Source organism: Dendropsophus ebraccatus, chromosome 5 (assembly GCF_027789765.1).
Source record: "Dendropsophus ebraccatus isolate aDenEbr1 chromosome 5, aDenEbr1.pat, whole genome shotgun sequence".
Classification (NCBI taxonomy): Eukaryota; Metazoa; Chordata; class Amphibia; order Anura; family Hylidae; genus Dendropsophus; species Dendropsophus ebraccatus.
The window spans coordinates 88,684,168-88,705,632 of NC_091458.1; the positions used below are offsets into that span (position 1 = coordinate 88,684,168).

General features: G+C 44.8%; 1 protein-coding gene across 1 annotated transcript in view; it reads left to right on the forward strand.

Annotated features, from left to right (window-relative positions):
• Positions 1–901: 901 nt before the first annotated feature.
• The window catches only part of CLDN10 (claudin 10), a 32,235-nt gene continuing 11,671 nt past the window's right edge, over positions 902–21,465 (forward strand). The window contains exons 1-4 of the mRNA XM_069970679.1: positions 902–1,115; positions 4,088–4,249; positions 6,777–6,858; positions 9,677–9,784. Coding sequence (XP_069826780.1) covers positions 902–1,115; positions 4,088–4,249; positions 6,777–6,858; positions 9,677–9,784 — 566 coding nt within the window. The remainder of the gene's footprint in view (positions 1,116–4,087; positions 4,250–6,776; positions 6,859–9,676; positions 9,785–21,465) is intronic.

The following is a 21,465-nucleotide window of genomic DNA, read 5'->3' on the forward strand; positions in this document are numbered from 1 at the left end:
ATCACTTTAAAGCTATGTTCACACAATGGGGGACATGTATCAAGCAGTGTACCTTGTGCTCCTTAGTATTTTTTGGCGTAAGTGTGATGTGCACAGCCCTTCGTCAGATTTACTAAACAGTGTAGCTCGGTGTATGTGTGAATATGACAGCTTACTCCAGTTTTCTGCCTTCTTGACATTTGTGGGCGTGGTTATCCGTAAGAATATTCTCAGCCGGGATTTATCATGTGAGAATTTTGAAATTTTCGCATTTTCGTTCGCATCTGTACTCCAGTCCCAGGGTAGCGGAACTTTTTTAACCAGGGTCAATTCATGAATACCTGCAGTAAAATGCACAGCGCCAGGGAAGCTATAGCAGGTGATTTATGAACCAACATGTGAATGTTCATAAATACCTTACTAGGCTGCAAACATATAAGCCAGTGCACAGTGCTAAAAATATTCGCAAAAAAAGGTGCAAATGATAAATGTCCCCCAATGTCTTTTTATGCAAAATAACAACGATGCAAAATTACAATGATGGATGCCAATAATGATCACGGTTATTATTTACAGCCGTCATTATCAAACAGCCATTATTTTGCCTAAAATAGACGTTGTGTGAACAAAGCCTAATTCAAAGTTACTATCTGCACAATGTAAATGATTCATTGTAACGTTACATCCAGAGCTTTTCATTATTACTTATAACACATTAAGCCATTAATAGGTGGTAGTCCTTCTTGCCCTAGTGCTTCACCGCCAGTGAGATGTACTTTGCCCCTCGGCAAGGACTGTTCCTGGGAGAAAAGAAAACCATGTTTTACAAGGACAAGATGTTTTTGTAGAGTCCTTGTAATTAGGCCACTAGACCACCCGAGCTTTTATCCAGCCAAGGATACCTTCTTCTTACTTGCCAGACATGTCTGGATTTCAAATAATTGCCTTATTCTTTTGCATTTGTGGCACCGGAGCCGTCATTGGTGCAGTTGTTTCCAACGAATGGAGAGTGACCAGCCGAGCCAGTTCTGTTATTACAGCCACTTGGGTGTTCCAGGGCTTGTGGATGAACTGTGCAGGGAATGCTTTGGGCGCATATCACTGTCGACCTCACTTGACCATTTTTCGTGTAGAAGGTAAGTAGGTCTTCCATTCATTCCTGTGTCATTTTATTTTCCACTATTATAATATTAAAATATAAGACCTAACATATGGTATCAATGAACAGTTACTTGTTTGCCTCCTGGCTTATGACACTGCATATGTAAGGTTATGTTCAAATATATTTGTGGTATCCAGCAAGTGAGATACAAATGACGCAGAAGTTGTGCTCTTTTAGCACCTGTCTAGCGTAAATCTCCTGACAGAGGAGCATAGCATGCAACATTTCACAGCAGTACAACAGGGGTCACTGCACACAAATGTATGGGAAACTGTGGGGTCAGTCTCATCTCTCTGCTGGCTGTTTTATCCTATAGCTGGATGTATAGTATGTGAATGATTCTTAATGTATGTAATAACTCATTTAACTCTTTAAGGACCCAGGTCATTTTAAGACCAGAATAATTCTTAGATTTTTTTTTATTCTGGCAGTAATAACATAACTGGCTTCACAAGAGTTTGTTTCTCGAACTCTACTTGTATTTAGTAAGCATTTCTTAGCATATACACCAATCATCATAAGTAACACTAGACATGGTGTTACAGTTCCAGTACCATACCATGTAGACACGTCTCATTTTTTATGTGTGCTGCCTGTGATTTTAAAGGACTTCTTATGTCATTATATACAGTTCAAGTACAGTAGTACAATGTTTACTTCAAGCTGTTGCTTTTTTACTGTTCATTACTTCTCCACATATTTTAAGTTTCTAATACTTTACTTTTGTAGTATTGTTAAATAATTTTGCTATAGTTGTAAATGCTTATACACTTCCATGTCATTTTTACTGTCTTGAAATAGTACTGGCATTAGAATGGACATTAGAGTTGGAAAAAGGAGTCTGTGTCACTGGTGCTGCAGGAGCGGCAGCCTGTAGCAGAGCGAGCGGGAATAACTATCATACACCACTTTCCCTGCTACACTGTCCTGCTGCCACAGTGACACAGACTGCATTGCCAACTGTGATGTCTATTCTAATGTATATGCATTAGAACAGATATTACAGAAGGGTCACTATCATTAAAGAGCACCTGTCATTAAAAATATATTTTGGCATGTCAACAGGCGAATCAAAAGTAACTGATCTCAGTGGGTCTTACTGTTGAGACCCACTGTGATCAGGAGATATAGTCGGGAAGACAGCACGGCAGCAGCATGATCCACTTTCTGGTCACTTGTTAATTCCAACAGTGTAGTCTTATAGACTTACATTGTCAGAATTAGACTTTTAATTTAAATAAAGTTATATTACAGAGTTATATAACTGCATTGAAGAAATGTAAAAAAAAAAAATCTTTATTCAATGGAATACCCCTTTATATGGGTGCATTCACACATACAAGATCTGCAGCAGATTTGATGCTGTGTTCAGTTATTTAAATGAAATCTGCTGCAGAAAATCAGCTGCAGATCCTGTAGGTGTGAACGCACCATAAATGCGTATCTTATATCTGTGTTTTGTATGGTCAAACTAGAGCCTCAATGGGATTTTCTACAAAGAGACCTATATCTAGTGTATGCTGTTATTAAAGGGTGGCTAGCATACAGTGCATCTACTATATTACATTGACATGAGGCATGCTATTGTATATATATTGTATATGTAAATATAAGCTAAATAAAAGAACTAATAAACTAGGTGATAATGTATGACGTATGATAGACTTTATTGTTGTCAAAAGAGGAGGCCATGAAGAAGTGATTAAAACTATAAAAAAAAAGGTCCCTTATGTGTTCCAAAACTGTCAGTGTCAATTTCAGGATTTTAAGGGATTACTCTGTTAATCTAACATCTCTGCATCATCAAAGGTTATAGACAATGCCATTTATTTAGGAATGTAGTTAAAGGAGAAGTCAGGTGAACATTTTTATTACAGTATTGTATTGCCCCCCTGAGGGATACAGGCCACTGGAGGGACACTGAGCATCCCTCTGCCATCATCCTCTCCAGCAGCCACAGTCCGCACAGCTCTGGGAGTCGGGTCGTGACATCACCATTTTATCCAGGAGGTGAAGCCTTGATGCAGTAGTAAGTGCAGGGAAAAGCACTTTATGTGCATTTTCCGTAATAAGTGTATATTGGGGATTTGTATAACTTTTGGGGGGCAATGCAATAATTTAATAAAAATTTTCACCGGACTTCTCCTTTAACCGATTGGAAGATACCTTCAGTAATTAAAAATGTAGATTTGTAAGCTAATAAATATTTATTGTTTAATGTTAATATACTGTTGATTTCACTTTTCCAGTGATCACTATATTGGTGGCTTAGTGGTAAGTACTGATGCCTTGCAGCACAATGGTGGTGGTTTCACATCATATATACAACATTTGCACGTAATTATTTGCATTCACCATAGATGTTCGCCATACGTCCTGCAAGGTATAGGTATACCTCCTGATACACATAAATGTTCATGTGTTCATTTGTTTCCTAGGAAGAGAGGAGAGGTAGGCTGCTGCCAGACAACTGTAGTGCAGCTTATTGCTATGAAAGGGTCAGGCAGTAGGAATCCAACATACAAATATTCATCTCTCTAGGGAGAGTCACAAGGCCCCCATACACTTAGACAGTCAGTGGTCTCTGGAGAGTCAACAGGCTTGGCTAACTTTTGAATAAAGTGTTGACTAAAGTGTTAGATTGTGAGCCACAATGACAGCAGGGACTAGTATAAGTGAGTACAATCTATGTGCAGCAATATGTACACTCATTTACAAAAAAATTAATACACCAAGATAGAAATGCTGGATTGCTCTAAAACCTGGCATATTCTTATGTCTGTGACAGATATTTAAATGAAAGCCTTATTAACAGATTTTAATTGAAGCCATGATACTTCATTGACTTTACTTGCCTAGGGATATTGTTTAAATTGTGCCATGCATGGATGACTATGATTACTATTTCATCTTATGTGACTATGTTATTTTGCTTCTAACCTCCAGGATTTTTGCAGGCCTGCAGAGCACTCATGATTGCAGCCATATGCTTGGGATTCTTCGGTACAGTGTTTGCTTTTGTTGGTATGAAATGTACAAGAATAGGAGGTACTGACCAAATGAAAGATAAAGTTGCCTTTTTGGCTGGAATACTATTTTTATTATCAGGTAATGGCTTATGTAGTATATTACCAAAACTAAATCTTGAATCTATTTGGCTATACCTAGTAAGAAGATTCAGAAATGTGCACATTGATAATTTTCTAGAAATGCTAGATAACTAAGTTGAAAGATAACATGTAGTTCTATCGTTAAAAAACATATATAAATGTATCTATCTGTTTGTCTATCAATCTATCTATCCATCCATCCACATGTATGGAAAAGTAGTAGTAGGTAATGTTGAGCGGAGAAGCCGAACTGTTCCAATTCTGCAATGTTCTCCAAACCCCAACACTTGTCACGTCAAGCTAAATGCATAGAAACATAGAAGATGTCAGCAGAAAAAGACCACTTGGTCCATCTAGATGCAGCCTTAGGCTACGTTCACACAACATCTTTTGAGCTCCGTTTAAAATTACGTCCGTTATTTTGAGTCTAAAATAACGGATGTCATTTAGCTGCCTATCCTTTCCTTAGTACAATGACTGGTGTTTGTACATCATTCTAGTTTGGGGTTACTAATTGCCCTTTGGGTGCGGCTTCATTGAAAAGTCCATTGAATTTAATAGTAAAAGCAGAGAAAGCACGGTGGTAAAACTGTGTGTGAACAACGTCCGAAATTAATGATCATATTCATTATTTTGACGTCCCCCATAAAAACGTCCGTTATTTAATGCATTGTGTGCATTGGATGTCTGTCTTCCCATTGACTTCAATGCATTGCCATTGTAGTCAGTTACTTTGTGCCAAGAACGGACGTTATTTTGAATATCAAAATCATCTGCCTTTTCTCTATTTTTAACGTTGTGTGAACATAGCCTTAGGGTGTCCCATGTTCGGAGAACATTGCTGAACCTGAACAGTTCGGCATCTCTGTGTCAGGAATGTGCAGTAGCCTGGTGTCAACTGGGCCTAGTGTTTGCTTTTGTGTGCCACACCCGATTGCTTCTCAGCTTCCGGCAATGCAGGAGTTAAGCTGAGAAGCTTCTGGACTTGATTTTACACCTGTGTTGTCTGTGTGGTTGCCAGGTTTCTCTGCCTGTCTGTAACTTGGTACATCATAGCGCCGGTCCAATAGGGATCCAGACTGGGCTCTTGGTCAGCGAAAAACAAAGCTGAGGCAGAGTCCTAGCGCTGGCTATTAGGTTAACTCCCTGGTCCCAGCTTCCCTGTCTTCTACTGTGATCCCTGTTCCTAATCCGTCTATTTGCTCGACTCGTTATCTGACCTCCTGCCTGACTTTTTGACTATCCGATTGTTTACTGATTCTGTACTGTGCTGCCTGTTTGGATTTGACCCGGCCTGTTTGACTATTCTTTAGTGTTTGTTTGTCCGTCTTGTTCTGTGTGCACGTATTTAGCGTAGGGAACGTCTACGTGGTTGTCCGCGGCCGCCTAGGGCCGTTTGAGGCCAGTAGGCAGGGACAGTTGGTGGGTGCAGCATCAGGGCTCACTGTTGTGTCTTGTCCCTGCCTCCCCTGTCCTGCCTCCCCTGTTTTTAAATCCTTGGGCAACTGGACTAACGTGCACTACTTTAGATTCCAACAACAAAATCCTCCGGTTAAGTCTTCAGTACGTGTGTGTGTCTCATTCACCGGTCTATGTACACTGCACTTCAATGGTACTGGATAATACAACTTCACTTTATAGGTGAGTATATATAATGAACATTTTACTCACGGTTAGTCGTCTTCTTCAAAGACTTTATTTCTTTATGTGAAATTTTCCATGTACCATAGCTGAATGTTCAGACACTGGAGTAGCTGGCGTGCCTTCCCCTGCCACAACATTTTGGGAGGCAGGCCCCCTTAATCATGCGCAAGATTACGGGAGCCCTGCCTCCCAAAACGTCACGGCAGAGCAAGGAACGCCAGCAACTCCAGTGTCTGATCATTCAGCTATAGTGCATGGAAAATTTCACATAAAGAAATAAAGTCTTGCATTATGTAGCCATCTCCTCATGTGACACAGAGCTTTTTTTTAAAACACCCACAGGAGATGGGTGGAGTGCAAGCTAAAAGGAGGTAGCCACACCCCCACGTGTAACACAAAAAGCAGAAAAATAGACAGCATTCCACTAACACTTGTTTACACTGTGCAGTTTGCACGCTGCCATGGCTAATACACAAGCAAAAATTCTGCAGCAACCTGCAAATGTCAGGGCTCACCGCGTATGCCAGGACCCAGCTGGGTCAAACAACGGCCGATGTTCATACAACGTGTGAACATGGCCTGACATTGTAAGTACAACCAATTACCTTGCAATATAGATCAAGAGAAAGGTATAAATCCCTATGAAGAATTGCAAATAGAAGAAATGAAGATTTGTGCCATTTTAGGAATATAAATACCTATCTCCAGTAACCATAACGGGTAATAATATTCAAGTTTCTCAAATTTCAGGCTTTATTAGATCAGAGGAATATGATAAGTGTCAGTGGTAGATGGAAAAGGACTGAGCACACTTTTCATCTTTGCAACCTCTTATGGTTATTTTAAAGCACTGAGATGTTTATTACTGTGATATTTTTTAGGAATAAGTTCACTGGCTGGTTGCTCCCTTTATGCACATAAAACCACTCTGGAATTCTTTGATCCTACCCACGTAACAGCAAAGTAAGTCTTCTTTAATAATACAAAAATATGAGGGAATTCAAGTTCACCATAGTCTCTTAGTACTCAGCAGACTACAGCCCCCACTTATATATGGGATATAGGATATAAGAATCCAATTACAAACTTTAGCCTCCTCTTTGTTCTCTGAATTACTCTTGCAGATGCGGAAATCTCACACTTCTATTTGGGAGATGCACATTCCAGCAAAATAAAAAAATAAAAAATAGTGACTTATTGTGGTCCCTAAACATTTGTTACAGTTAGCTTATTAGTCTTCAAGCAACATTACTGCGATTTCCTGTAGTTTTAGATGTTACATTAGTAACAGCTGCAGAATGACACATGGAACCTTTTAGTCTTCAGCCCTTTTTACACAACAAATTGGGATTTTACATTAACAAAAAAATTTCTTTATGATCTTGGACCCCCACTGATCATGAGAAGGAATGGGCTAATGTAGTACTGTGGCCCTATTGCTATTTCCTGCATGATAGTGCTGCTGTTACCTTGCACAGTGGGTGGCCAGGTGCCAATGTATAGGAAAATACAGTGAAGGGACTGTAGGACCTAATCAGTACTGTGGCTTGCTTTCTTCCCATCCTAGCAATATGCTATCACATTAATGTAACAGAGTACCCCTTTAAGAAAGAATATTGTGACACTGTAACTGCTGAGCCATGTAACCATGAGCTTACACACGCATGGGGGAGATTTATCAAACATGGTGTGAAGTGAAACTGGCTCAGTTGCCCCTAGCAACCAATCAGATTCCACTTTTCATTCCTCACAGGCTCTTTGGGAAATGAAAGGAGGAGTCTGATTGGTTGCTAGGGGCAACTGAGCCAGTTTCACTTTACACCATGTTTGATAAATCTCCCACATTCCTTTCAAATCACTTTGACATTTTATACAGAATGATGCAGATCATTATACACATGGTGCACATCAAGCCACTTTTCTAGTGCTTTTTACTTTATAAGCCCCTTTAGTTTATAAACCCATCTGCTTCCCTATTAGGCTGGGTCCACACTACGTTTTTTTCTATCCGTTTAACGTACACATTTTATGGGAAAAAATGATGCAAAAAACAGATGCAATTGTGTGCCATCCGTTTGGATCCGTTTTTGCATTGCCTTCTATTATTAAAGAACATGGATTGAAACGGATGCATTTTTTCTTAACCCTTTGAGGACCAGGCCCAAAATGACCCAGTGGACCGCGCAAATTTTGATCATTGCGCTTTCGTTTTTCCCTCCTCCCCTTCTAAGAACTCCAGCACTCTCAGTTTTCTATCTACAGGCCATGTAAGTGCTTGTTTTTTACAGGAATAGTTGTACTTTGTAATGGCGTCATTCATTTTACCATAACATGTATGATGGAATTCCAAATATATTATTTATGAAGATATTTGAAATCGTAAAAAAGAATGCAATATGGTAACGTTTGGGGGGTTCCTGTGTCTACGTAATGCACTATATGGTAACAGCGACATGACACTATTATTCTATAGGTCAGCCGGAACACAACCATATGCAGGTTACACAGATTCTCTAATGTTATATATGTATTTTTTTTATGAAATCCTTTTTTTTGGCAATTAAATATTAATAAAATGGGCCTATTGTGACGCTTATAACGGTTTTATTTTTTCACCTACGGGGCTGTATGGGGTGTCATTTTTTCCGCCATGATCTCTAGTTTTATTTATTTGTGAAGATCGGACGTTTTGATCACTTTTTATTGATTTTTTTAAATATATAATGTAACATAAAATCGGTAATCCGCGCACTTTTTCCCCTCTTTTCGTGTACGCCGTTTACCGTTCGCAATAACTCTTATTATATTTTAATAGATCGGACAATTACGCACGCTACGGTATATTATATGTTTATCTATTTATTTATTTTTATATGTTTTATTTATATAATGGGAAAGGGGGGTGATTTAGACTTTTATTGGGGGAGGGGTTTTGGGGTAGTGTGTTGGTGTTTTGAACTTTTTTTTTTTTACACATTTGAAGTCCCTTTGGGGGACTTTTACATCCAGTACTTTGATTTTTACACTGATGATTGCTATGCCATAGGCATAGCATTGATCAGTGTTATCGGCGATCTGCTCATTGAGCCTGCCTGTGCAGGCTCAGTGTAGCAGATCGCCGATCGGACCGCACGGAGGCAGGTAAGAGACCTCCGGCAGTCCGTTTCAACGATCGGGACCCCCGCAGTCACACTGCGGGGGTCCCGATCGGTAAGTGACAGGGGACTCCCCCGGTCACTTACACTTAAACGCCGCGATCGCGGCGTTTAAGGGGTTAATGACACGCGGCAGCGCGATCGCTGCAGCGTGTCATTACCGGTGAGGTCCCGGCTGCTGATTGCAGCCGGCCCCCACCTGCTATGAAGCGCGCTCCGCTCCGGAGCGCGCTTCATAGCGGGAAAAACACCCAGGACGTAAGGTTACGTCATGGGTCGTCTGGGGACAGACTTCCATGACGTAACCCTACGTCCAGGGTCGTCTAGGGGTTAAACGTACACAAAAATAGTGTTGACGTTTTTCTGTCCTTTAAAAGTAACCAATTAAAAACGGATATGTTGAACGGATAGGAAAAATGTAGTGTGAACCCAGCCTTATTAATGTATCCAAATAAAATATGTCAAAAAGTGTAACATCCTCATCAAAATCTGCCTTCAATAATGTTCAACAGCTAAAGCAAATGATGTATATGACACAATTCCCACCATGTGGTAGGTCACATACATTTGCTGCATTGTGGATTACAACTGGATGTATCTAAAGCATACATTCTGTGAATTTGCAGATATGAGCTTGGCACAGCGCTGTTTGTCGGCTGGACTGGATCTGTTCTCTGCTTGGTGGGAGGATTCATTTTTTGTTGCACAACTTCACCACGACAGATTACTTTAAGGTACCTCTATCTTTTCTCTCATGTATTGGCCATAGTGAAAAAATAGTTAACAATTCATAGTGCTGTAAACAATTAACTCCATCAGTCGAGATATACAAGATTTACATTTATTCAAGCCTCATGCTTTACATTTGTTGTCAGCCATTAGTAGTAAGTACTATGATATTAGAGGTTACAGTCATCTAATATACATGTGGATCAATGGGGAACCACATTACCTTATCTTTCACCGGGAAACTTATTCACACAATGGGAACTATCTATTCATATATACTATTTTCCCAACAAGCTTCCTTCCGTTAAGAAAAAAAAGACACTAAGCGGACTGTGGGTAAAATCTTCAAAAAATTTATCCGCCTAATAAATAAACATATATAAATAAAGTAATTTTACTATGCTTCTATGGTTTTTTATGCTTTCATTTTGCTTCTGATGGAAACTGTCTGCTCTGTTGTTGCTATTGTCCCACTTTCAGTCAAGTGTACATTTTGTAAATATTTTTCTGTTCTTGTTGTACATTCTAGTAAGGAATTCAGCTAATTTTATCACCCTCCTATTACACCTTTACTATAACCTTCCCACTAAACCCACAAGGACCTCCCACACAGAGAGTGGTGGCTAGAGATGGCTTAAAGCGACTCTGTACCCACAATCTGACCCCCCCAAACCACTTGTACCTTCAGATAGCTGCTTTTAATCCAAGATCTGTCCTGTGGTTCGTTTGGCAGGTGATGCAGCTATTGTCTTAAAAAAATACTTTAAAATGTTTAGCCTGTGCCAAACGGGAGTATCTGTGCCCTAACTTTGCACCACCCCTCTGTACCTCCTCCCCACCCTCTTCAGCATTAGGAATGTCACTGAAACATTTTCTCCATGCTGAACATTGCACAGGTCCTTAACGATCCAGCCCATGTGCCGGGCTGCCACAGGTGGGGAATAGGAGGCAATCTGCCTGGAACATTCCTGATGATAAGGAGAGGGGAGGGGAGAGGGACAGAGAGGTTGTGCAAAGTTAGGGCACAGATACTCCCGTTTAGCACAGGGCTTCAAGTTTAAAAGTATTTTTTTTTAGGACAATAACTGCATCACCTGCCAAACGGACCGCAGGACAGATCTTGGATTAAAAGCAGCTATCTAAAGGTACAAGTGGTTTGGGGGTCAGACTGTGGGTACAGAGTCACTTTAATTCCTAAGTGTACAGCAAAAACAGGAAGCCCATTACAGGATGGGGCAATGAAAACAACAGAAAAGTTTGGATCAGAAGCATGAAAGAAAGCATGAAAGACCACAGAAAGGTAATTAACTAATTTTTTTCACCAATATATGTTTATTTATCAGACAGTTAACCCCTTAAGGACAGAGCCTGAAATGGCCTTAAGGACAGAGACAAATTTTATGAATATGACCTGTGTCACTTTATTCATTAATAACTTCGGGATGCTTTTACCTATCCGGGCGATTCTGAGATTGTTTTCTCGTGACATATGGTACTTTACATTTCTGGTAAAATGGAGTCCCGAACGATCTTCCCACTAACTCCGAGGATGGGGGGGGGGACATCTGGGGGCTGGATTCGGGTGTCCCTTCCATCATACACTCTATGGGTACGTGCACACTGCGGAATGGCGAAGGATAACCCTTTGTGCATTCCGCAGCTGGCACCCACCGGCGGACTGATGGAGGCGTGCGTCTCCTCTCTTGTCACACTCCATTCTATGCATGGGCGGATTCTGCCCTCTGTCCAAAGAATGAACGTGATCATTCTTTGGACGGACAACGGAATCCGCCCGTGCATAGAATAGAGTCTATGACACGGGTGGAGACGCGCGTCTGCATCAGTCTGCCGGCGGGTGCCAGCTGCGGAATGCACAAAGGGTTATCCTTCGCCATTCCGCAGTGTGCACGTACCCTAAATCTGTAAGTGTACCCTGAGGTACTCTCACAGAGTTTGTAGAATTTTACGCCATACCGTCATCTCTTATTGGGACAGTCATATAATAGAAGTAAAGATGATGCGGCACACGTCCAATACTTGCTAGTGGTTATTTATTGTTCACATGCTCGTGGATACAAACAAGAACATAGGCTACGATCGCTCGCGCTCTCACCGCGCTTCCTCCTGGCCCAACAGGCCAGCGCTACGCTACGGTACCCCCAGACACGTCACTGGATGATGAGGATGGGGATGAATGGAGGAAAGAAGGATTCCCCCATTCATCCTCACTGGCTGTTACGGTGTCGGAGGCAATAATAACGTATGCGTCTGACGCACCTAGCTGAGGTGTTTAGAACCCGGCAAAACTGTTTTTTTACAGTATGATCGCAGTGATGGGCCGGCCGGTACTGGCCAGCCTATCACAGCGATCATGGGGGTGGCATCGGCGCCATCTTTTTTTTTAACAATTGTAATTTTTATTTATTTTTTTTCCAACAAAAAGGCAGACAGACATAAAATTGTACAAACTGGGTGATGCATATGTAGAGGCAGCAGAACATTGTTATAATGCATAACGTAAAATAAATGTCGATAAGACAGTTTAGCCCCTCCACAGGAGCAGGCAGGAAATTCAGAATAATAAACCGTAGCAAAACAGCAGCTACCAGATCCCGGTCAGGGTTCAGAGAGAACAACGTCTGCATGGGTAGGGTTCTGAGACCATACTAGTCCAGTAGCAAAAACAAGACAGGACAAGACATAGACGCGGGACAAGAAGGGAGCAAGAAATGATGGGGGGGGGGGGGGGGGGGGGGGGGGGGAGGGGGTGGAGGGGGAGACAAGGACAGGGGAAGACAACGACGGGAAGAGACGGACTAGGGAGGGAACCTAGGATGAACCAGTGGCAGATGCTGCCAGGGAGGAGTACAAGTCCCAAGGGGCCCAGATAGAGTCAAAGGCCTCCAGCCGATTGTTCAGGGATGCCGTAAGGCGCTCCAGGGAGCGTAGCTCCCTGACTCTAGCCTTAAAGTGTATAATGGAAGGGGAGGACGATTGCCTCCAACCTTTAGCGATTAGGGACTTGGCTGCAGTCAGGAGGACCAATAGCAATTTGGCTTGTTTTTTCCTGATAGTTTTAGGGAAAAGGTTAAGGAGGCAGAGGCCTGGGTCCCTATGGATTGTAACACTGAGGATAGTGGATGATATCTCGCACACCTCCCTCCAGAATGGTCGGATAAGCTCACATTCCCAGAATATATGGAACTGGGAGCCTAATTCTCTAGCACATCTCCAGCAGTGAGGGGATAGTGAGGCATTGAACTTATGTAACACCTCCGGAGTGCGGTACCAGAACATCAGGACTTTATAGTGGGACTCCTTATAGGTAGTACATATGGAGGAGGTGGCAGCCCTGTCCCATATAGTGGCCCAGCACTCCGGAGGCAAAGTCCTCCCTAATAGCGTTTCCCATTTAGACATATAGGCATGCTGCACCAGGGTTCCTTCTACAGGGGAGCCAAGGATGCGATAGATGTCGGAGATAAGGCCCGAAGTGGAGGTCCCCATTCTGACTAGTTGCTCGAAAGCTGAAGGTTTAGAAACTGTGAGAGCCCCCAGACGTGTCATCATAAAGTGTCGGAGTTGGAGGTACATAAAGTGCGCCGAGGGAGGGAGAGCATATTTGTCAGTCAATTTATCATATGGGAGGAGTGTACGAGATATGGGATCAACGATGTCAGCAAACTGAAAGAGTGCCTTAGAACCCCAGAGCTTGACAGTATGGGACTGAAGACCAGGAGGGAAGTTCGGGAAGAGCAAAAAAGAGTTCAGGGGGGAAGCAGAAGAAGTGAGCTCAAACCTGGCAGAGCACGAGGACCATATGTGGAGGGTGAAACGGATAGGTCCCAGGAGTGAGAGATGTGAGGAGCTAGGCGGTGAGGAGTGCCACAGGAAAGAGTTAGGATGGAAGGGTGCTAGCCATATTTTTTCAATTTCCGCCCACTTCTTATACGCCAAATATTTGGACCATGCCGTGATTTGGCGTAGGTGCGCCGCCCAATAATAGTGAAGAAAGTTAGGGACCCCCAGCCCTCCTCGAGATCTGCTACTCATCATTACCGAGTTGGGGATCCGGTGCCCCTTGGACGCCCAAATAAACTTAAATACTGCTCTTTGGACACCTCGCAGCTCTGAGAGAGGAATACGGACTGGGAGCGTCTCAAAGTAGTATAGAAGTTTAGGCAAAATGGTCATTTTTACTGCCGCCACACGGCCTAAGAGCGAAATGTAATGGGGGGACCATTTAGTTAGGAGGTTCCGTATATCTCGGAAGAGGGCTGGGTAGTTAGCTGAGTATAGGGACGGATAGGAGGGAGTAAGGCGGATACCCAAATATTTAATGGAGGTAGAGGTCCATTTAAATTTGAAATTTGAGCTAAGCTGGGCAATTAAGGGGGCCGGCAGATTGAGAGGCATAGCTTCAGATTTAGAGGTATTGACTTTGTACCCTGATAGGCGACCATATGTACCCAAGAGGGAATGCAGGTTCGGGAGGGAGATGAGCGGGTCTGACAGGGTGAGGAGGACATCATCTGCGAATAACATGATTTTAAACTCCTTGCCTCTGACCGACACACCTCTGATGTCCGGGCAGTTTCGAATCGCCGCCGCCAGGGGCTCAATGCAAAGGACAAAAAGAAGGGGTGACAGAGGGCAGCCCTGGCGGGTGCCATTCGAAAGGGAAAAGGTCTCAGACAACATATTAGGGAATTTAAGTGCTGCTGTGGGATTGGAGTATAAGGCCCTGACCGCTGTTAGGAAGGGCCCAGAGAAGCCATAGCATTGCAATGCCTCAAACATAAAAGGCCACCCAAGGCGGTCAAAGGCCTTTTCCGCATCCAGGCTCAGCACAAGGGCACTCTCCTCTTGTTGATTAACGACATCAATGAGGTCAATGGCCCTCCTCGTGTTGTCCCCACCCTGTCTCCCCGGCACAAACCCCACCTGGTCTGCATTAACAAGGGAAGGTAGCCAATACCCCAATCGAGTAGCCAGCAATTTAGTGAATATCTTAAAGTCTGAGTTTAGGAGGGCGATCGGCCGGTAGTTGGAGCAGTCCAGGGGGTCCTTGCCAGGTTTGGGGATAAGAGTGATGAAAGAGTGGGACATAGAAGTAGGGATAGGAGAACCCTGGAGAAAGGAGTTGTAGAGGGAAAGTAGTTTAGGGGACAGTTCAGAAGAGAAGGTTTTGTAGTAGAGGTAGGAAAAGCCATCCGGCCCAGGTGCCCGCCCCGATGGAAGGGCCTTAAAGACCTCTGTAAGTTCCTCCACTGTAATTGGTGCATTCAGTTCCTCGAGCGCAGTAGCGGTCAGGGAAGGCAGATTACACTCGCTCAGGAAATCAGAAAGGCATCGGGTTCGGGCCTCCGGGTCCGATGGTAGGGTTGAGGGGAGGGAGTAAAGTTTAGAATAGAATTGGTGGAAAATGGAGGAGATGTCTTTAGGGTGATAATGTAGGGTCCCCTTTCCATCCCTGAGAGCCTGCGGAGACTGTGCAGCAGCCCGGTCGTTGAGCATCCTTGCCAGGAGGGTATGAGCCTTATTGCCCTTTTCATAGAAGCGTTGCCTAGAGTAGAGGAGAAGCTTCTCCACCTTTTGCAGCAAAAGATCTTTGAGTTGTTCACGGGCCGCCACAAGCCTCCGCAGGACACCCAGGGAGGGTCGACGGGCCAGACGCTGTTCTAGGGAAGCTATGGCGGATTTAGCATTCTGAATGGCTAACATGGAGTCTTTTTTCTGGCGGGAACCTAGCGCTATGCAATGACCCCGCACAACTGCTTTGTGGGCCTCCCATAGAACCCCTTCAGAGGTTACAGACCCCTCGTTTTCCGAGAAATAATTAGAGATACTAGTCTTGATAGAGTCTCTGGTGATCTGATTTTTTAAGAGGGTGTCATTCATACGCCAGTGACAGTGTCGCGTAGGGGAGAGAATGGCCTTGAGGTGAACTATCACAGGGCCATGATCAGACCACGAAATGGGGTCAATGGTCGCACTCTGGAGCAGTCGGACAGTGGGAATGTTGCCAAAGAGGTAGTCAATACGAGAGTGGAGTTTGTGGGGGTGGGAAAAGAAAGTATACCCCCGCTCCGTAGGGTGGTCAAGCCGCCAAAGGTCATAGAGCTTATGAGCACGTATGAGCTTGCGGAATTCTGCTGATAGTTTAGCCTGTTCTGTAGGGGTAGGCCGGCCGTCTACGGAGTGCCTATCCATTATCTCAGAGAACGGTAAATTGAAATCTCCCCCAAGGATCCGTGGAGCCGGAGGGTACTTTGCCAATCGGTTGAGAACCCTACGGAGGAAGGGTATCTGGGAGCGGTTAGGGGCATAAACGTTGCAGAAGATAAATTGGCGGCCTTGTAGGGTGCCGTCTACAATAACATATCTCCCCCCCGGGTCAGAATAGGAGGAGGAAATCTGTATGGGGCACCTGTGAGAGAATAGGATGGCCACTCCCGCCGTCTTATTGCCTCTAGAGGCCGAAGCAACAGTGGGATAGGAATGGCGTGCAAACCTAAAAGTTGCCTCCTGATCAAAGTGCGTCTCCTGAAGGAAGGCAACGTCTGCATGTAGGTTGCGGAGTTCCCTCAGGAGAAGGCGTCTTTTGGTGTCAGAGTTTAGGCCCTTAACATTGAGGGATATACACTTAGCCATTGGGAGGGGATAAAAGAATAGTAACGCAGATGAGGGTACTCACTCCGTCCCAGTGGGTGGAAGGAAGCAGTCTCCAGAGCAGCATCGGCCAACATGGAACCCTAGGGGGCAAAGGAGAAAAAAGGGGGGGGAGGAAACAAGAGGGAAAACACAGAGACACATATACACAACAAAAAACAGGAACGAGAAACCAAGAAAAGGAAGGGCGCAAGGCCCAAAAAACAAGCCTAAGCGGCCTGCAACGAGGCAGAAAAAAATGCCAAAACAGCACCATGGCTGTCAACTGGCAGCCCCATGGGGGAAGAGGGCGCCACCTGAGGGGAACAAAGAACATGGGAATACTCCGAAGAGGAGGGTCAAATACGACCACACAGCTACATATAACAAATGAGTAACGAAAAGAAGGGACCCAGAATATCAGCAACAATGTAAATCACTATAACAGATCATGGAGGGGGGGGGGGATCCTCCCTCAGCCAGTAGGACCAGGGGGGGAGAGGGAACTCTCGGATCTGGGACGTCGCCTCTTCTGGCTAGCCGAGTGCCAGATGGATGGTGGGGGAGGGGGGGGGGGGAGCCACCGTCCAGTCAGAGATTTTGGGGACTGGAAGGTCCAGGGTGTCACAAAACACAGGCAAATCCACCAGACTGCGGAGAACAGCAGAGCGTCCATCCCGTCTTGCAGTAAGGCCAAACGGGAAATTCCATCTGTAGGAAGCATCATGGTCCTTGAGGGTAGTCAGCAGAGGCCGCAGGAGCCGTCGCTTTTGGAGGGTAATCCAGGAGAGATCCGGGAAGAGCTGTATTTGGGCACCGTAGAAATCCAGCTCACGGAGGGAACGGGCCTTGGCCATGATGCTTTCCTTCAATGTATAATCATGCAAGCAGCAGATGACATCTCTAGGTGGGCCGGAAGAGTTCCTGGGTCGTAGGGCCCGGTGAGCTCTATCAAACTTAATTTTGTGGGTAGATGGCTCGCCCAAAAGCATATTGAAGAGGCCCTCCAGGGTAGATTCTAGGTCATTGTCCTGTGTCGCCTCTGGGAGACCCCTGACCCTGATATTATTGCGCCTGCCTCTGTTGTCGAGATCCTCAATGTGGCGCTGCATATCATCCAAAGCAGAAGCTTGTGAGGAGGCAGTGGAGTGCAGGCTAGAAATGTATGCCCGGGTAGAGTCATGGTCATCCTCCAGGGTTTCAACCCTTAGTGCAATGTGCTGAATGTCCTTCCGGACAGCGGCAATTTCAACCCTTAACGCATCTTTCACTTCAGTGATAAGGGTTAGTAGGTCACTCTTCGTAGGCAATTGTGAGAGCATGTCCCGAACACCCTGGGGGGATGCAGGCCCCAGTAGGGAAGCTTCAGAGTCCGAGTCAGAGTGCCGTCCCCCCTGATTACGCGGGACCCCAGATCGGGCGACAGATTGAGAGGTTCTAGGCAGGGTGACATCCTGGTTGTTATTGCCAGCCTTAGTTTTGTCCTTTTTAGGCGGTTTTGGGGTCGCCATCATGTAGGCAGAAATGCGTTGCTGGCCCTTTAAGAGCCCGTGAGATTTGGCTGTAAGGTCACTGGGGGGTGATGGAGGATGTTGGGGTTCTAAGGCACTGGGATGGAGAGTCTCGGGGGTGGGATGAAGCAGGGATATCTTCTGGCTGCTGGCAGGCCGCAGGGAAGGGGTTAACTCACCCACCAGGCCGGAGGCGCGCTCCGGAAAGCAAGATGGCGCCGCGGCCTCCTCAGGCTGAACAGAGGACTCTGCAGGGCAGCGTGGCTCCAGGGTCTGGATAGACAGCGCCTGCGGTTGTGGCTCAGCGGAAAGGCCGGCGAATGGGAGCGGGTCTCCAGGCCCCCGGTTCCCAGGTGAGTCTCGGGCCTCCGGAGCGGCGGGGAAAGATGGCCGCGGTCGCGGCGTGTTAGCAGCGGCGCCCCGTGTGAGGTACGGGGACGCCAACGGAGCCCCGGAATCCGGTCCCGCTGGAGGCGGCCGATGTCTGGGGGTCCCCCTCTTGCCCCTCCACATATGCTGGGGGTGCTGGGTCGGGTAAGGCAGGTCTGGGTCCCTGTAATGCAGCTGTGTGGCTGAGGAGCTCCCTCACTGCACGTCCATTCTCCTCAGCGGCTCGCCACGCCCCCCATCGGCGCCATCTTTCCCCAGGACACTAATGGCGATTGGTGCTATCTCGGACAGCACCAATCTCCATTGCTTTCCGGAAAGCTGAATTTAGCTGCTTTATGCTGATCTGTATTGATCAGCATATAGCAGCGATCGTCGGCACGGGAGGGGTTAATTACCCCCCGTGCCGACGAGCAGAGATGGCCTGCTATACATTATAGCAGGCCATCTTCCCCGACCGCTGTGTGTGAACACACAGCGATCGGGAAACATCGGGCGTAAGTATACGCCCGTTTGCGTTAAAGCCCACCCTGCGGGGGCGTATACTTACGCCCGATGTCATTAAGGGGTTAAAATAGGTTTTTATTATTGGAGAATTTCTTTAATTAAAAATGTAGAATATCTTCCATCCACACCCAGAATGAATGTTTTCCAGGAGTTAACAGAGTGCAGGTCTTATCCCTTCTACTGTATGTATCCAACATGGAAACCTTAAAGAGTCACTGTCGTTAAATTTTTTTTTTGCAGAAATCAATAGTCCAGGCGATTTTAAGAAACTTTGTAATTAGGGTTTATTAAACAAATATGCCATTATCTGCATGTTAAAAGCCTTTTTCCAGGTCCCCTCCTCCTCTCCTTTCTGTCATCCACTGCTCAGAATCAGGAAATCTTGACTGTTTTTTTTTATCAGTCGGATCCTGTCTGAGCTATGGAGAGGGGAGGAGGGAGGGGGAAGGAGGGAGATTAGCGGGCAGCTGAGAGCTGAGAGCAAAGGATTACTCAGCAAGGGAGCTACTCACAGTGCTATTCAGAGGTCAGAGAGGTCAGTGGTGATTGTCAGAGGAGAGAGTGATGTTGCTGAAAATTAACTCTTTGTTATCGTGTTTTCGTGCCTTGTTTCTCTCTCTCCATAGGGAAACCATAAAGACAGGGAGGAGAGCTTCAAACTGCTTTTTCATGATAAAAATTCATTTTTCGCATATTAACCCCAATTACAAAGATACTCAAAATCACCTGTACTATTGATTTCTGCAAAACAATTTTTAACAACAGTGACATTTTGACACTCTGAACTGCCGCGATCCCGGGTGCCGCGTGTAGCCCGGGACCGCGGCTATTAGCGGACACGGTCTGATCGCCGTGCCCGCTAATTAAGTAATCGGATGCAGCTGTCAAAGTTGACAGCTGCATCCGATTACTGTATGCAGCACTTCCCTGGTGTCCCGGAGGAGCGATCCACACATCCTGCTTCGGCCGGGGTCTTCGCCAAAATGGCGTTGATCCCGGCTCGACGCCTGCAGCAGCCGAAAGCAAACGAGTGCCGATCCCATTGATCTTTGCTGTATAAGTATACAGCAAAGATCTCAATGAGAGATCTGAGTGTATATACGAGAAGTCCCCCAGGGGGGCTTCTAGTATAAGTGTAAAAAAAAAAGAAAGTATTGTTATTAATAAAAAGCCCCCTCCCCTAATAAAAGGTTGAATCACCCCCCTTTTCCCAGGTTATAAATAAAAGTAAATAAATAAATAAACATGTTTGCTATCGCCGCGTCCATAATCGCCCGAACTATTAATTAATCACATTCCTGATCTCGCACGGTAAACGGCGTAAGCTTAAAAATATCAAAATTTGCGCATTTTTGGTCACATCAAATCCAGAAAAAATGTAATAAGAAGTGATCAAAAAGTCGTATATGCGCAACCAAGGTAGCGATAGAAAGTAAACATCATGGCGCAAAAAATGACACCTCACACAGCCCCATAGACCAAAGGATAAAAGCGCTATAAGCCTGGGAATGGAGCGATTTTAAGGAACATATATTTGTTAACAATGGTTTGAATTTTTTACAGGCCATCAGATAAAAGAAAAGTTATACATGTTATACTGTATATCATTGTAATCATAATAACTTGAGGAACAGTTGGCGTAAAGACAAATACCTCCCCCCCCCCCCCCAAATAAAAGAAATGCGTTTTTTTGTTCAGTTTCACTACACATTGAATTTTTTCTGGTTTTGCAGTATACTTTATGCAAAAATTCAGCCTGTCATTGCAAAGTAAATTAGTGGTGCAAAAAATAAGGGCTCATGTGGGTTTCTAGGTGAAAAAATGCAAGTGCTATGGCCTTTTAAACACAAGGAGGAAAAAACGAAAACACAAAAACGAAAAAATTGGCTCCGTCCTTAAGAGGTTAAAACATCTTTTGGGCGCTCCATTTATTCAGATAAGGGATAAAGCTAGGCTTTCTTTCATTCAGGCTGATAATTGTTATGCCTAATGCTAAGTTTACACGAGGCGATTATTGGCCCGATCGTACGATTAACGAAAAATCGTTTTGCGATCGCGCGCCCGCAGCCCGGCCCTCCGCTCAGCTGCAGCCCCCTGCGCCGCTCCGATCGCCCCCCCCGATGCCGCTCCGATCGCCCCACCCCCACCGCCGTTCGCCCGATTATCATTACGTGTAAACCCAGCATAAGGGTCCATTTACACAGAAAGATTATCTGACAGATTATCTGCCAAAGATTTAAAGCCAAAGCCAGGAACAGACTATAAATAGGGAACAGGTCATAAAGTAAACCCTGAGATTTCTCCTCTTTTCAAATCCATTCCTGGCTTTGGCTTTAAATCTTTGGCAGATAATCTGTGAGGTAATCTTTCTGTGTAAATGGACCCTTACCGCACAAAATAAAACAAAAGCAATCATTCCAATTGTATCATATACACAGAAGTTGCCATTGCTTTTCTACCCATCTGCACCATTATCATAGTTGTAGGTGGCCAAAAAAATAGCATCAGTTTTCTATACGATTTGCCAGTAGCATGCTAGTGTGCATCCACTAATGTCAGCTATGATAGCACCAATTCATAGTGGCAGGCTAATGCTGGGTTTACACGAAACGATAATTGGCCCAATTGTA